Consider the following 14,357-nt stretch of genomic DNA (forward strand, 5'->3'; position numbering starts at 1 on the left):
CTAGGAACAACCTTAGATTTATTCCAAACAGTTAGGACACATTGAAAGAGAGCGTCAATCATGTATTATTTCACCACTGAAATAAATGCAAAAACCGAGCAGGGACAAAGGCTTCCAACGGGAGCAGGACATTTGTCTACATTTCGTTCATTGTCCGCAGCTTAGCAATCGGTTTGTATTTGTGTTTGCTGGAGTCTGACCACCCAGGACGCGCCGACGAGGAGCTCGCTCTAACCTGAGCCTTTGTCACCCACGTCACATACTAGAGAGGCAGTGCAGGCTGAAGAAAGCCACGGAGCGGCTCGGGCACAGGCACTCTCTCCGGGCGCTGGCAACCCAGGGGCGCAGCGGCGACGGCAGGTGCATGCGAGAATGACGCGGCGCCCTCACACTCAGCAGGGCCGATGCTGGGGCAGCCTGGGCTCCGGGTTGAGGGAGAGGAGTCCGGGACTCCAGTGCGCGGCCTTGTCTAGTCCTTCCTGCCTCCAGGCAAAGCTCTTTCCTGAAGCTGTGTAGAGTGTGGACACACACCAGGTAGCAATAACTGCCTCCTCCACTCCCCCGAAACTGAAGGGAGGGGTAAGAAGTTCGGAGCCAAAGTAGAGTGCTGTCCCAGGAAAGTTCTGTTCCCAGGCTGGCGAGAGGTTGGGAACTTTACCCACACCTAATGCGAGCTGGGAGCCTGGATCTTGTCCTCGAAATGCGTCCCTGGGGCGTCCAAAAGGACACAAAATTAAAGGACCCGCTTGGAAGAGAAAGCGCATCATCATCCGCCTGACTTGGGACCCCCACCTCCGTAGCTTTTGGAGTCCTCACCCAGCCTGGAGACAGCTTCCCCAGCCCCCACTTCCCCCACCTCCATTCCCTTCCCGCTTTTCACCACTGCTGGAGGATGGAGAAGGAGGGGCTGAAGAGAGTGACATAATAGGGGGCAAGAAGGTTGCAAGACAGTCTCCCTACCCCCTTCCACCCAAAGAACAGAGCCAGCGGATTCCCCTGGCTTCCGGGCCTGTATCCCAACCCCGCCTAAGTTAGGATACCCCACCCCCACCCCACGCAGCTCCTCCCGGACCATTCGCAAAGCGCAAGTGGACCGCGCAGCCCTTCTGCGGCGCAAAAAGATGGAGAGGGAGGTGGAGTAAGGGAAATAAATCTTTAGCAAATAAAGGGTGGGTGGGGGGTGTCGCCTGGAGGTGGCATCGGCCAGCCTCAGCCATCCCTCTTCTCGGTTTTCAGGCTCTTTCGGTGTTAACTAGAATCAATTAGTTGCCTTGTCATTTCTAGTACTCATCCTTAAGCCTCAACCAAAATATTGACCTAGGAGGCTTACAGAAGTTGGGCTCTTGCCATTTGAACCGGATCTTGTTTAGGGAGCCACCAACGACGGGAAGGGGAGATTTCCGCGGCTCAGCCTGCCCCTCCTTCCCCCTTTCCAAAGGTGCCACAAATTGCCTATTTTCCGGCTTGCTGGGGGCGGGTGCGAGGGGGAGGGGAGATAGGAACCTGTGGATATTATGGAGAATTTTTTTTCCTCCTCTCGGTTTCTGTTTTGTTTTCTCTCCTCCTCCCCCGCTTTTTTAAAGATGCAATTTGTTAAAACGGCTCTTTCAAGTGTGTGGACTCCCGAGCGACGCTGTGTTCCTTTGTATGTAAATACCGGGCAAAAAAAAAAAAAAGATCCGCCGGTCTTTGCAATTAATTGACACGTTACACCTCTCATCTTGCTCTAGAAGGCCGTTGGCTGACAGCGCGGAGCTCCCCAAAACCCACAATTTCAAATCTGCAAACACTGTCTTCATCCACTTGACTTCCAAGACCCGCCCACACGTGTCCAACCTTTGGGTTTTAATGTCTTACCCCCCTTTTTTCCACCCTTCTCTCGCTCCCTCACTCACTCCTCCTCCCTCCCTCCCTCCCTCCCTCCCAATTTCCCTCCCTCTCTTCCTCCCCCTCTTCCCAGGTTCGCGAGTGGAGCCCAGCCTTATATGGACTGATCGCTCGGGCAATGGCCCATTTTTTCCTTGTCACCAGCCGCCACCGAGCGCCCAGCGGGCCCTGGAGCCGGAGCTGACGCCGCCTTGGCACACCTCCTGGAGTTACAAACTAGGGCCGAGCACTCAGGCCACCCAGCTCCCTGAGTTCATTTCTGCGTCCTTTCAGAGAAGAGATAGGCGCTGCGTTGTTCTTTTATCCCGCCCCTTCCCATAGTTCTTTCTTTTTAAAAAAAAATAATTATATCAGTAATTAAAGCCCATCCCCCTCCCTTCCCCTCCCCCAATCCCTCCCCCATTACCCCCTCCCCGCCCCAACTGAGGAGCGCCAAGAATTGACCGAGTGAAGCTACAACTTTGAGGCATAAATTCTGGGGTCCCGAGACATGTCGCTGACCAACACAAAGACGGGATTTTCTGTCAAGGACATCTTGGACCTGCCGGACACCAACGATGAGGAGGGCTCGGTGGCCGAAGAGCCAGAGGAGGAGAGCGAGGGGCCAGAGCCCGCCAAGAGGGCCGGGCCGCTGGAGCAGGGCGCCCTGGACACCGTGCAGAGCCTGCCCCTGAAGAACCCTTTCTACGACAGCAGCGACAACCCATATACACGCTGGCTGGCCAGCACCGAGGGCCTCCAGTATTCCCGTAAGTAGCGAAACTTGGCTGTCTTAGTCGTGGCCGCCTCTACGTCTGTGGCAGCAGCACTGGACGCAGTGGAGAGGAAGGGGAAGGAGACATGGAAGCCTGTATCCCTCGCCCTGTGCTTCTACAAAGATGTTTAACACTTGTTTAGGATGGCGTAACTCTTCAAGCGCTCGTACTCCTGTAAAAGGAATTGGTCTCAGGTATTTTTTTCAGAGAGAAATTAAGAGGAACAGGAGAAGGGAATACCTCCCAAGGCCGGTTACAGAAGTAAACCGAGACTGATGGCTTCTGCTGTAGCCACCCCCCCCCCTTCCCCCACCGCCATTCGTACAGCAGGGAAAGACTAGCCTTAGAGCAGTGGAGCAAGCCAGCAAGCCTCAGCATCCGGGGGTGGGGGAGGCTCCAGGTGGCCCTGGTATAAATAGTTCTCCCTGCCCCGTGACCAACCATAGAGGACGCTTTGTGTGTGTGTGGGGGGGGGGGGTGTTGAAAAAGTCCAAAAGCAAGAAACGAAAGCCCCCCAAAACCTGCCTTTAATGACCGCGCCGATCAATGCCCAGATTGTAGGGTGTTTCGTTTTTGTTTTTTAATCTGTCCATGTTTCTCCGGAAAGAAATTTGTTTAAGGAGGCAGGATCCCTTAACCCGCGATAATCTCAGCGCGCCACTCCTTCTGATATGCACCCGGTGCAAGCCCCTAGAAACACAAGCCTCGAATCCCCATTCCTGCAGCTTCTCCTCTTTCTCCTGGTGGACGCCGACTGCTCGACAGGCGTGGAGCAGGGCTGGAGTAGGGGGGCAAGGCGAAGGCAGTAGGGTTGGGATATGGGGCGTAAAGGGCCTTTGGCGCATGGAGGATCCGCGCGCGCAGGACCCGGCCCATTCCTAGTGCTGCATCCCGGAGTGTGATGTGCTTGTCTCTTCCACAGTGCACGGGCTGGCGGCCGGAGCGGCGCCCCAGGACTCGAGCTCCAAGTCTCCTGAGCCTTCAGCGGACGAGTCACCGGACAATGACAAGGAAACCTCGGGCGTTGGGGGGGATGCGGGCAAGAAGCGGAAACGGCGGGTGCTGTTCTCCAAAGCGCAGACCTACGAGCTGGAGCGGCGTTTCCGGCAGCAGCGGTACCTGTCGGCGCCCGAGCGCGAGCACCTGGCCAGCCTCATCCGCCTCACACCCACGCAGGTTAAGATCTGGTTCCAGAACCACCGATACAAGATGAAGCGCGCCCGGGCCGAGAAAGGTATGGAGGTGACGCCCCTGCCCTCGCCACGCCGGGTGGCCGTGCCTGTTTTGGTCAGGGACGGCAAACCGTGCCACGCGCTCAAAGCCCAGGACTTGGCAGCCGCCACCTTCCAGACCGGCATTCCCTTTTCGGCTTACAGCGCGCAGTCTCTGCAACACATGCAGTACAACGCCCAGTACAGCTCGGCCGGCACTCCCCAGTACCCGACAGCACACCCCCTGGTACAGGCCCAGCAATGGACTTGGTGAGCGCCGCCCCTCTGAAACTGGTGGCCGCAGGCCAGGCTCCACCCTGGCGGCAGCAGCGGCAGAGGCGAGGAGGACTTGGTCCTTAAGGTGGTTGTTGTTGTTGTTGTTTTTATTGTTATTATTATTATCATCGTGGAGTCGAGTTGACTGTCAGCTCCGTAGAGGAGGCGCCACTCAAAGGAACGTGCCTGCGCTTCCTTTGAGTGGCAGATTTCATCCACCCTGCGCTGCCCCAGTCCGTCTCTGCTTTTGAACCTTTGCAGAGGGCTGAACTATAAGTGGTGTTTACAGAATGGTTTTGAGCAGCTTCACTTCTTTGCCTCTGCCTGGGGCGGGGCAGCGAGGACCAAATCGACCCAATGTTAACACTCGAGGAGAAGAAAAAGGCCAACTCCCCTTCCCCTCCCCCTGCTTTTGTGAATTTTGTTAAATATGTGTGTCAGTAGCGATATTGTCAACCGTCTTCTTCTAAAGCAAGTGGAAAACACTTTAAAATATAGAGGATTGCCCCCCTTTTATAAAAAAAATGCTAAATATTTATGGCCATGTAAACGTTCTGACAACTGGTGGCAGATTTTGCCTTTCGTTGTAAATATCGGTGGTGATTGTTGCCAAAATGACCTTCGTTCGAGATGGGTCTGTTCTCTCTAAAGGCCCAACTCCTTTCTCCGTGGTTTGTTTTGGTTTGCTTATGTTTGATTACCTCTGTTTTCTTATGTTCTTTATTTTGCTCAGTGTAAACACTTCTCAAACATAAAAAAAAAAAAAAAAGGGAAAGCGTATAGGCGTGAAGTCCCATGCCCCATCGTGGGAGTCCTGAGTCCCGGAACTTGGAGCTCAGTGGCTTCATGAGGTTCCCCAAAAGCGCCGGGCGCTGAAAGCTTTCAATTTTTTTAAATAAGAATTTTAATAAAAATCCTTTGTTTAAAAAAAAAAAAAGTCCGGCCCTTTCGTTTGTCCTATTTTGTCGCCCTGCGTCGGGCCTAGGCTTCGGGCGAGGACCCGGGCTCAGCCACTTGCACCTCTCTTACCCGCGCTTCTCCTCTGCACGGGGAGCGGATTCCCGCCAGGGGTGCCCGGGAAGCTGGAGACGCTCCCCGACCAGCGTTACCCGGGCGGGCGGTTCAGGCCCCGCATCTCGGACCCCCGGGCCGGGGAACGAGCACTTGGCCTCAGGCCTGAGAGCCGTGGACTCGAAACCCCACGTCGCCCGCCTTCACCGATGCCTCACTACCGACCTCCTGCACTGTCTGAATCCCGGGCGGCGACGTTCTGGCTTTGGCAGAAAAAGTGACTTTGGAAAATGCAAAGGCAAGGGAGCAAGCCCCCCTCGCTCGCCCAAATCTACGAGTGGCTCCTTCAGGCCGAGAAGCTGTTGAAGCCACTACACTCGTTGACTTTCACTTTGTTATGTTTGATTTACCTCGCGCTGAGAAGGCCAGGGGCGGAGGGGGGGGGCATGGAGGATGAGAAAGGTCGGCTTTCTCTCTATTCCCACCCCCACCCCCTTTTCAAAATGCACTGACCTGCGGTGGTCTAGGAGGCTGCTCCCAAGACTGGGCTCGGGAGCGGATTATGGTTTTCGAAAAACTCTAGGCTTTGGCTATAAAGAGAGGCGTCAGAGAGGAAGTGGGTGCTGTGCCTCCTCTAGGCGATTTAGCCTGGAAGAGTAAAGGAGCTTGTAGTCGGTGGCAGTCCCTGCTCTCCGCGGCTCCCTCCTCCTTTCCGCCCCCATCCTTTCGGATTTCCATTCCCCTGCCCTGGGAAATCTTCATCCTGGTCATCTCCTAGCACTTGGCTGCCTGCAGTCTCCCAGACCAGCTTTTTGGTGTGAAGCTGGGTGGATTGCTTGCTGAAAAGTAGGGGGTGGAAGATGGGGTGGTGAGCTCAGCCTCCAAGACTGGGGTGAGAGGAGCGTGAAGTGAGCAAACACCCCTGGGTTTGCCCAAGGAAGATCGTGTCTGTCCTTTTCTGGTAGACAGCTGATTCTATCCCACCCTGGTCACAGGGAGATCTCCTTGGTGCATGCTGGTGCATTCTTGCCCACACGGAGGAGCGTCTCAGGGGTCATGCAGACTTGAGAAGAGGGGGTGTCTCTATTCTATCTTACTGGGGGTTGTGTAGATCAGAGCCAAAGGGGCGCTCTGAGATGCCTTCCGCATTGAAAGTTTGCCGCATTGGGAAAGTGTAGGTCTCCTACCTTCCCCAGCTCCACTTTTGTGGATGGATGGGGTCGGAGGAGGAGGCGAGAAGTCTGAGCAAAGAGAGTAGGCCCAGCTGACTTTCTCACTCCCTCTAGTTGCTGATCAGATTTAATTCAATATATAAAGCAAACATGATTATCCGTGTGACCAAGTCTGCGTGTCAATAGCACTCAGCGCTGCACACCCTGGAAGGTGATTACATGTTATTCCCAAATTGCGCACCAGCCCTGGATAATTGAGGGTGCGGCAGTCTTGCTAATATGCTCCTACATGTCTTCTCCCATCTCCAGGTTCATGTGGGTTCATCCAGGTTTTCCTAAGTCTTTCCTAAGAATTTTTCTGGAAAGTCTCCCTTTATTCCCCACACTAGCTTGGAAACTGTTCTTGCTGCTTGTAAAAGCCAGGAGAATTCTCCTCTAGTCACTTTTTCTGCAATAGTCCAATACCCAACTTGTCCTGGTGCCAACCACTGAGCATCCCACTCATAACTTTCCTGTAACCCCAAATCCTTTGGGAAGGGAGGTGAGAGCTCAGAGCCTCTTGGAGTGGGTTTGTCAGGAGGCCTGAGGCACAGCCCCAAGATTATATTCTTGGCCCAGGGCTTCAAGGGGCAAGATGGATCACTGGAACTCCCATGCTTTCAGGAAAGAAGCAGGTGGCATGGAAAGTCCAAATTCTTGCAGGTTTCCACTGTGTGTACATTTGGGGCAGTGGCCAGGCCTGGCGGCCTGCAGTCTGGGTATGTACTGAGCAGCAGGGAGGTGGGCCTGGCGCCTGCCTCTCTCTGTCCTTGGGTCCCCCTGGAGTCAATAAAAGCCCCCGCAGAGCCCTGTGTGGCTCTAACCCCAGTGCCCTTGGAGTGCACCCGGCGCCAGGTTTGTTTCAGCACTCTATCTTCGCCCAATCTATAGCGGAACACACAAAACGGCACAATGGGAGAGCTGGGAGCTGGGGATGTTAGAGGCGTGCATATTAAAAAGGGGCAGAGAATGGATCTCAAGGGACCAAGAAGGAAAGAGGGAGAAGGGGCCGCCTTCCCGCCCCCACCCAGCCATCCACCCCGCACCATTCAGCGCGCTTATCCTGGGCAGTGAATCCCAGAGTCAGGCAGAAGTCTCCTTGGGGTTTTGTTGGGCCTGTCACTGGGTCCCTTTGTCATCCGCGGGCTCCATGCTGGATTCCATATGGCCAGCTGGGCCAAGGGAGCGCGAGGATGGATCCACACAAAACCCAAATTGTGTCTGGCTTTCAAACCCTTTATTGTTGTCTGTGAAAGGAAGACGCATTAAAAATTCGTGCTATATCTATTGGGGAGGAGGTTGGAGGAGTGGAAAAAAGCCACCCCTGTCTTTGATGGATTCAGAGAGCACTTGCCCCGCCTAGGCCCCGTGACACACAGAAAGCTGGATCTCTCTCTCTCTCTCTCTCTTTCTCTTCCTCTCCCTACTCCCCTACCCCCCACTCTCTTTCTACCAAATATCCGCTGTAACTCTAGGGCTCCGGCCTTCAGTGTTAGGGCTTATTACCTGCATTTTACTTGCTCAGGTTCATCAGAGCTGGCAGCTAGGCTTCTTCTACCTGGGAGTCCTGCATGGAATCCGTAGGACTGAGGGGCTCAGAAAGAAACTGGTTGCCCAGGGCCTGAGGGATGCCCCCTCATTCTTGGGCTTCTGGGATCCAGGGTAGGTGAAAACCTAGTCCCCTGATTCCTGCACCAGTCTGATGCCCTGGAGCACTAAGCCCCCTTTGCAGGCATTGCAGGAAAGGTTTGGAGAGGCCAAGGATCTCCTTAATCCTGGGCCTAGGTGGATCTCAGACCTAGCTGGTTCTGAGCCACATTGACTTTGCCCCACTCAGATACCACCCTCATGTCATTCAAATTATGTGCAGAAATCCCACTGGTGTGTTGGTGTGATGGATAACCAATTCATAAACTTCTTTTACCAGTCCCACCTTCCCCCCTTACCCCATGTTGGAGGAGAGAGGGACTTCCTCTTTAATTCTTGATGTCTCCAGCATCCTTTTGCCAGCAAAATTCGGTAACAGGGAGACAGAGCAGAGCTTCCAAGGGATTTGTTGGGGGGGGGCATGTTTTGCCTCACCTAAGCTGTCTGAGTTAGCATGGGGCAAGTGGGAGATATTATGGGCCATGTGCCTTGCCAATAACTGGGTCAAAAACTTCCATAAGCAACCCCAAACAAAAAATATGTGCTAAACCAAAAGAGTTTATGCTGAGCACTGTGGAAATAAAAACAGAACCCACATGTATTCTCCTGTGGGCAAAGTGGCTCAGCCCAAAGGAGCACAACAGAGATGGTGGGTATTACAGCTAATCCAAAATTTGGGCACTCCTTCTTATCCTAATTAGTGCTACTGTCATATTTAGTAGAATCAGATAACTTGAAAGGAGTAGGAACCCCCTTTTAAACACCCCTCACCCCAACTAGGAAAAAAATCACTTATTTTTCTTACCTATTGACTGTTAGGCTTAGTTGAGACCTGGTGTGGATTTCTGGAGCCTTTTCAAGAGCCTGGCCATTGAAAAGCTAATCCAATATTTACCGAACATAAGGACAGTTCCCAGACGTATTTATTAAAGCCCATGTCTAAGTGATTACTTCGAATGAAGACATAGGCCAGGGAAGAGGCCTCCAGAGGACCCAAAGCCTTTCCGGGTGGGGTCTTCCCACCCAGAACTTGGAAACTAAGCGCGAATTAGTGAAATGCTGAGTTTCCCTTCCCATGTTTAAGTGGCACGTGGATTAGATATTGTGTTGGCCAGTATTTCAGGAAATATGTACTTGTGGCTTCCTGAGAGTTCAGGCACAATGACACTCTAAACTGTGTCGATATATCATCCTTTTATCCAGGATCTTCAAATAAACTCCCGATTCCCCCATCTCATTATAAACGCTGCTATCTCTCTAAGGAAGCGATCTGAGTTTTATTGCTTTCACCAACGCCCCAACTCACTCGTTCTCTCCCTCTCTCCCTCCCCCTTTTCTCTCACACTGTTTTTTAAAGGCTTTAATTTTCTTTTCCTTCCCGGGGCACCGTTGTTAATAAACAGACGAATAGGCCTCGGCGCCGCCACCCGAACGAACGGGAAAATGCAGGTCTGCTGGCAGACCCAGTGTCCCACAGACTCAACAGCCTCGGGCGGGAGTAATATCGTGGGCCGCAAGCCACCGCCAGGAGGCACCGGAGCTCAGCGCTCCTGCAGTGTCCCTGCAGTATCAAGCAGGATTAGAGCTTACAAGTCCCCTGGCGGCGGGATCCGCCAGCTCCCCTTGGAAAGTGCGCGTCTACAGGGGCCATCTGCACTTGGGGACACATTTTCCTTGCTTGTAACTTCCTCCCATTCTTCCACCACGTGCGTACCATCTCTTGTCTCCCCCCCAGCTTCTATCAGGACAGTGAACTCATCTGGTGGCCGGGGCACGCTCTGGCCACGAGGGGGAAGACTTCTCTCAGGAGTACCAGGGTGCGGTCTCCGCTGTCTGGAATGGTCCCCACGCACGTACAGAGTCCAGTGGGTGGAAAGCGGGATGGGCAGTTCTGCAAGGGTGCGGTGAGTCCAGTAGCTTCAGGGAGCGAGAGAATGATGCACAAGCCTTCTGATTTTGATTAGGGGGAGAAGGGAGGGAGTATTAGGAAGAAGAGACCCTCACTTATCGCCCATCACCGCGTCGAGGCTGCAGCTACTCTTGCATTCAACTTATCCCAGTAAATTGCTTGTGCCGCTGAAAAACGCAAAGAGAAGTCGCTTCGCGGTGTCGCGCTGTTCTCCAGCCACGGACGAGCAGTGCAATGGCGCCAGGTGGTCAACAGGAGGAGACGGAGACGCCATGCTGACACCGAATTTAGGGTCTGGGCAATGCACGCGAGAAGACGTCCCCCACTCCCGCTGAGATTACCTTGTATTGAGGGCTCGCCTGGAGTGCTAGGTTATCCGAGAGTGGAAAGAGGACCAGATTGTAGATGACTCTTACCTCCACCCCCGCCATATTGCCTTTCTAAAAGGATGGTTCTGGGCAGCGGACCAGAAACCGTAGGGGTTAAATCTCTGTGTCCGTCCCTCCCAAATGTGACCAGAAATTCTAGCTTTTTCGTGGTTGCATGACGCGGAGCTGCCTACCATCAAAGACATTCGTGGCTCCAAACGTTGATCCCTTCACTTTCTTTTTTAAAATTTTTATTGATCATTCTATTACAGAGTACTCCCCACTGCGTCAGGCAGTCCCCCCATCCCTTCACTTTCTTAAGTCCCCCACCGTGTACCCGCGGATCTATCTCATTAAGGACTCTGCAGTGCCTAAGTTGTCCGCCCAGTGGCGCGATTGGATAAGAAAAGATTTCCCCTTCAGACCTTGCTCTTGATGGAGTGCATCTCTGACCCCTGCGGGATTTAGATGTCTGGATGAGGTGCCCTTCACACCGCAGCAGTGTGAAGTGGTGGTAGTGGGGGGGGGGGGGGGGTGCGAAGGCAGGTGTTCTCCACTTATTTTGGAGAAGAAAGGACAGGCTGTTAGATCTTAATTCCAGAAGAGTTAAACTTGGTGCCTAGAATGTGATGGAAGAGGCTAAAATTATCCATCCCAGCCAATTCCTTTCTCCTCCTCCCCCTTTCTTGGGCTGCTGATATTGACAGTTATGTAACTGTCACTATCACAGTCAAGACATAGAACATTTCCATCACCCCAAAATATTTTCTCCTGCCAGAATACTTACAGATATCAAGTGAAAACTGTTTTTAAACCCCCCCCCATCTGCACTTGGGGACACATTTTCCTTGCTTATTTCCCCATCTCTTTTCTTTCTGCTTATTTCCCCAGTGGTATTTTATCTTTATTTATTAAATAGTACAGAGAAAGCCAAAATTATCTGCCTTCAGCCCCCATACCTGAAGACAATGACTACCACTGCCATTTATTGAATATACACTATGTCTAGATACCTGCTAAGCACTTCTCTGACATCCTCTTACTTGATTCTCACACCAAATCAGTCCTTCAACAAATGAGGAAACTGAATCTCAGAGAAGTTAAGCACCTGCTTATATGAACAAGGCATCGTTCTTACAAAGAACAAGTCCAAACAGTGGAGGTGGGATTTACAAGAGAAGAGAAAGGGGATGGAGGAGGACAAAGATTTCCTCCCATTCTTCCAAAGGCAGCTGGGTGGCAGGCTTCTCCACAGAGCAGGCTTCTGCCAGTTCCCATTATCAGGGAACCTCAAGTTCTAGCTAGGCTTGTCTGGGTGGTAACCCCCATGACTTATTCCAAGAATCCTTCCCAATACTTCCCCCACAACCTCCATGAGGTACTATGTAAAGACAAACAAGCCCAGGAGCCCACCTGAGGAGCACACTCCATCTGTTCTCACTTCTGAACCTGTGGCCTGACATCTCTTTGGTGACAAAAGCAAGTTCCCTCTACCCCTGGAATGATTCAGAGTACAAGAAAAAATAGACTTTATGCCAGTTGATTTCATATCTTTAAATAATTACCTATTTTTTACCTGATGTGGAGGAAACAGAAAATAACTTAAAAGATCCATTTGAGTATAGTGCTATGTCCCCTAATCTGAGAGATTTATAATAATTTACTTAAGTATTTAATTTCAGGCCTGTCCATGTTTCTTTAACTCTGCTAGCAGCAACATAAAAGATAAGCATAGACCAAAGTAGAGTGGGGGGAGAGTTGGATTTATGAAGTGAAGCCAAAAGAATTCAATTTTTGTGTCTTTGATAAGGAATCAGACACCCGATAGTCTGGCCACAATGTCCAGTCCTTCTCCACTAGTTCACATGGTCAACTCCTTCAAGCATGAAAAGACTCATTTCTGGATAGGAAGAAGTGTTCATTGCAGACAGCAGCAGGATGCCCACAACCCCAGGTTACTACTCCCTGTTCCCACATGTCCCTACAGCTGCCTACTGCCAGCACTTGCAAGTTGCTGCCTAAAGGGAGAGCAGGAGGGTATGAGACCCCTGGGACAGTTTGCTAGTGCAGGGAAGTTTATGGTCTTCATCCAATTTCAGGTAAGGTTGACGGATAAATACTGTAGCTTCCTCAAGACTGATGGAACAACTGAGAGACACATTCTATTTCATCCGCCAGAGGTCTCCAGTTGCTTTCGGTGGCAACCTGCTCATTAACAAAACCTATATTGGCTTCTTTTCCTTCTTTGTCTCAGCTCCCTACTTCTTTGTTGGTCCTTCCTGGGATCATCTCCCTTATTAACTACTTTAATACAAATCTGTCTCAGGATCTGCTTCTGGGGGAGCCCAAACTGAGAGACACTTGAGACCTCACTTCTTTCTTCGTCCTGGACCTAATGGACCCAGAACTACGGCTCTCATTCCCTCAGGATCCAGCCAAAAGGCTAGTGACTTCATATTTTCCCATCAGAAAGGAGCTCCTCTGAGCATGGCTCATTTCCTATTTCCCCAGAGAGAAAATGTGATTGAGTCAGGCGGGCACTCTACAGTTTGCAGAGTTCCATTGGTCAGGTTCTGGGTCCAAAACACCTGATGAGCAGTTGGCTTCCCTAAAGTCCAAACTCCATGGTGACTTCTGTCTTGGGAACACGCACAACCGCATTGGTGTGGCACCCATGTGCAGAAGTTATTTGGGATGGCGTGTTATAAAGTGAATCGTGTCACCTCAAATCGATATGTTGTAGTCCCAACCCCCAGTACCCTAGAGTGTGACTGTAATTGCAGATAGGATCTTTGAGGAGTAATTTTTAAAATAATGTCATTAGAGATTGGTGTCTTTATAAAGAGAGAAAATTAAGACATCAGCATGCACAGAGGGAAGACCATGTGAGGACACAGCAAGAAGACAGCCAACCACAAGCAAAGGAGGAGCTTTAGAAGACCAACCCTGCTGACACTTTATTCTCAAACTTTAGCCTTCAGACAGTGAGAAAAGATGTCTGTTGCTTCCTCCCTTCTGTCTTTGGTACTTTGTTATGGCAGCCCAAGCAGACTTACACACAGAAGCACTTAAGAGTCCCATAGCCTATGAATTTCACCCAGTCTCAGAATTTTGTGTCCTGAATCCCACCTTGTCCTCTTGTCAAAATTGAAATAACCATTTCCCAAGTTCCTGATCTAACAGAACTTGCTTTCCCTCCCTGCATGGTGAGAAACAGTGTGTTTCTCTGGGTCCCTGGTGGACTGCAAGGATGTCAAGCCAACATTCCTTTGAGCCACTTAGTGACTCATGGCCACATTGCCCAAAGTCCACCTAACTCCCAGTGTATCCCTGAACCCAGTATTCTAATCTGCAATTTCACAGGCCTTGCAGGACCATGAGGTGTGCATGAAAAGGCTGCTGTCAACCAGAGAACTTTAGTCAAAGTCTAAATGAAATGAAAGCAAGAAGCTGTAAGAGCAGATATAAATCCCTAAATTAAGGTGGACTCCAGGACCAACAGTGTTCTCCACAAATTCTGTCAAGTGTAGACAAGAATATATATCCCTGCCCCTGGGAAGGAACTCAAAGCCTAAGTGGAAAATGCCCAAGGGGAGAGGTTGGGATGGTTTGGAGCACAAGCAAGCTTCCTATATATGCCTGGTCCTTCTAAGGCAGATTCCTAGTAGTTGCATTTAGTTTCATCTCTCCAGGCCCCCCTGAGTAAGAATTGCCAAAACTTTGGGGCACAAATGAATCACTTAGGATTTTGATAAAATTATAGTTCAGCAGACCTGAGACTCTGCATTTCTAACAAGCTCCAAGGGACTGACACTGGTGTTGGTGCAGGGCTATCTTTGGGGTAGCAAAGGCCTAGATGGAACTTCATATGTCTTACTAAAGATGACCCTATTGAATTACCAATAGAAACCCTGCTAGAATTATGGCCACCCCAAAACAAGGGGAGGCAAAGTTTTTTAAAGGTCTTTGAATTATTTGAGAAATAAATAATAAAGAGCCATATGAGTAAAAAAGTAATTCAAAATATAAGTTGACTATTTGAGCTGGAAGAAACCTTAGCATCCCAAAAACCTATCTCCTGG

General features: G+C 51.1%; 1 protein-coding gene across 1 annotated transcript; it reads left to right on the forward strand.

The window, feature by feature from the left end:
* The first annotated feature begins 2,377 nt into the window (after positions 1-2,377).
* Positions 2,378-4,127, forward strand: NKX2-2 (NK2 homeobox 2). Its single transcript, XM_037167164.2, has 2 exons — positions 2,378-2,636; positions 3,565-4,127. Exons 1-2 carry the CDS (start codon positions 2,378-2,380, stop codon positions 4,125-4,127), a joined length of 822 nt encoding a protein of 273 aa, XP_037023059.1.
* Positions 4,128-14,357: the final 10,230 nt, after the last annotated feature.

This window comes from Artibeus jamaicensis, unplaced genomic scaffold (genome assembly GCF_021234435.1).
Source record: "Artibeus jamaicensis isolate MK-2021 breed Jamaican fruit bat unplaced genomic scaffold, CSHL_Jam_final contig_320, whole genome shotgun sequence".
NCBI classification, from domain to species: Eukaryota; Metazoa; Chordata; class Mammalia; order Chiroptera; family Phyllostomidae; genus Artibeus; species Artibeus jamaicensis.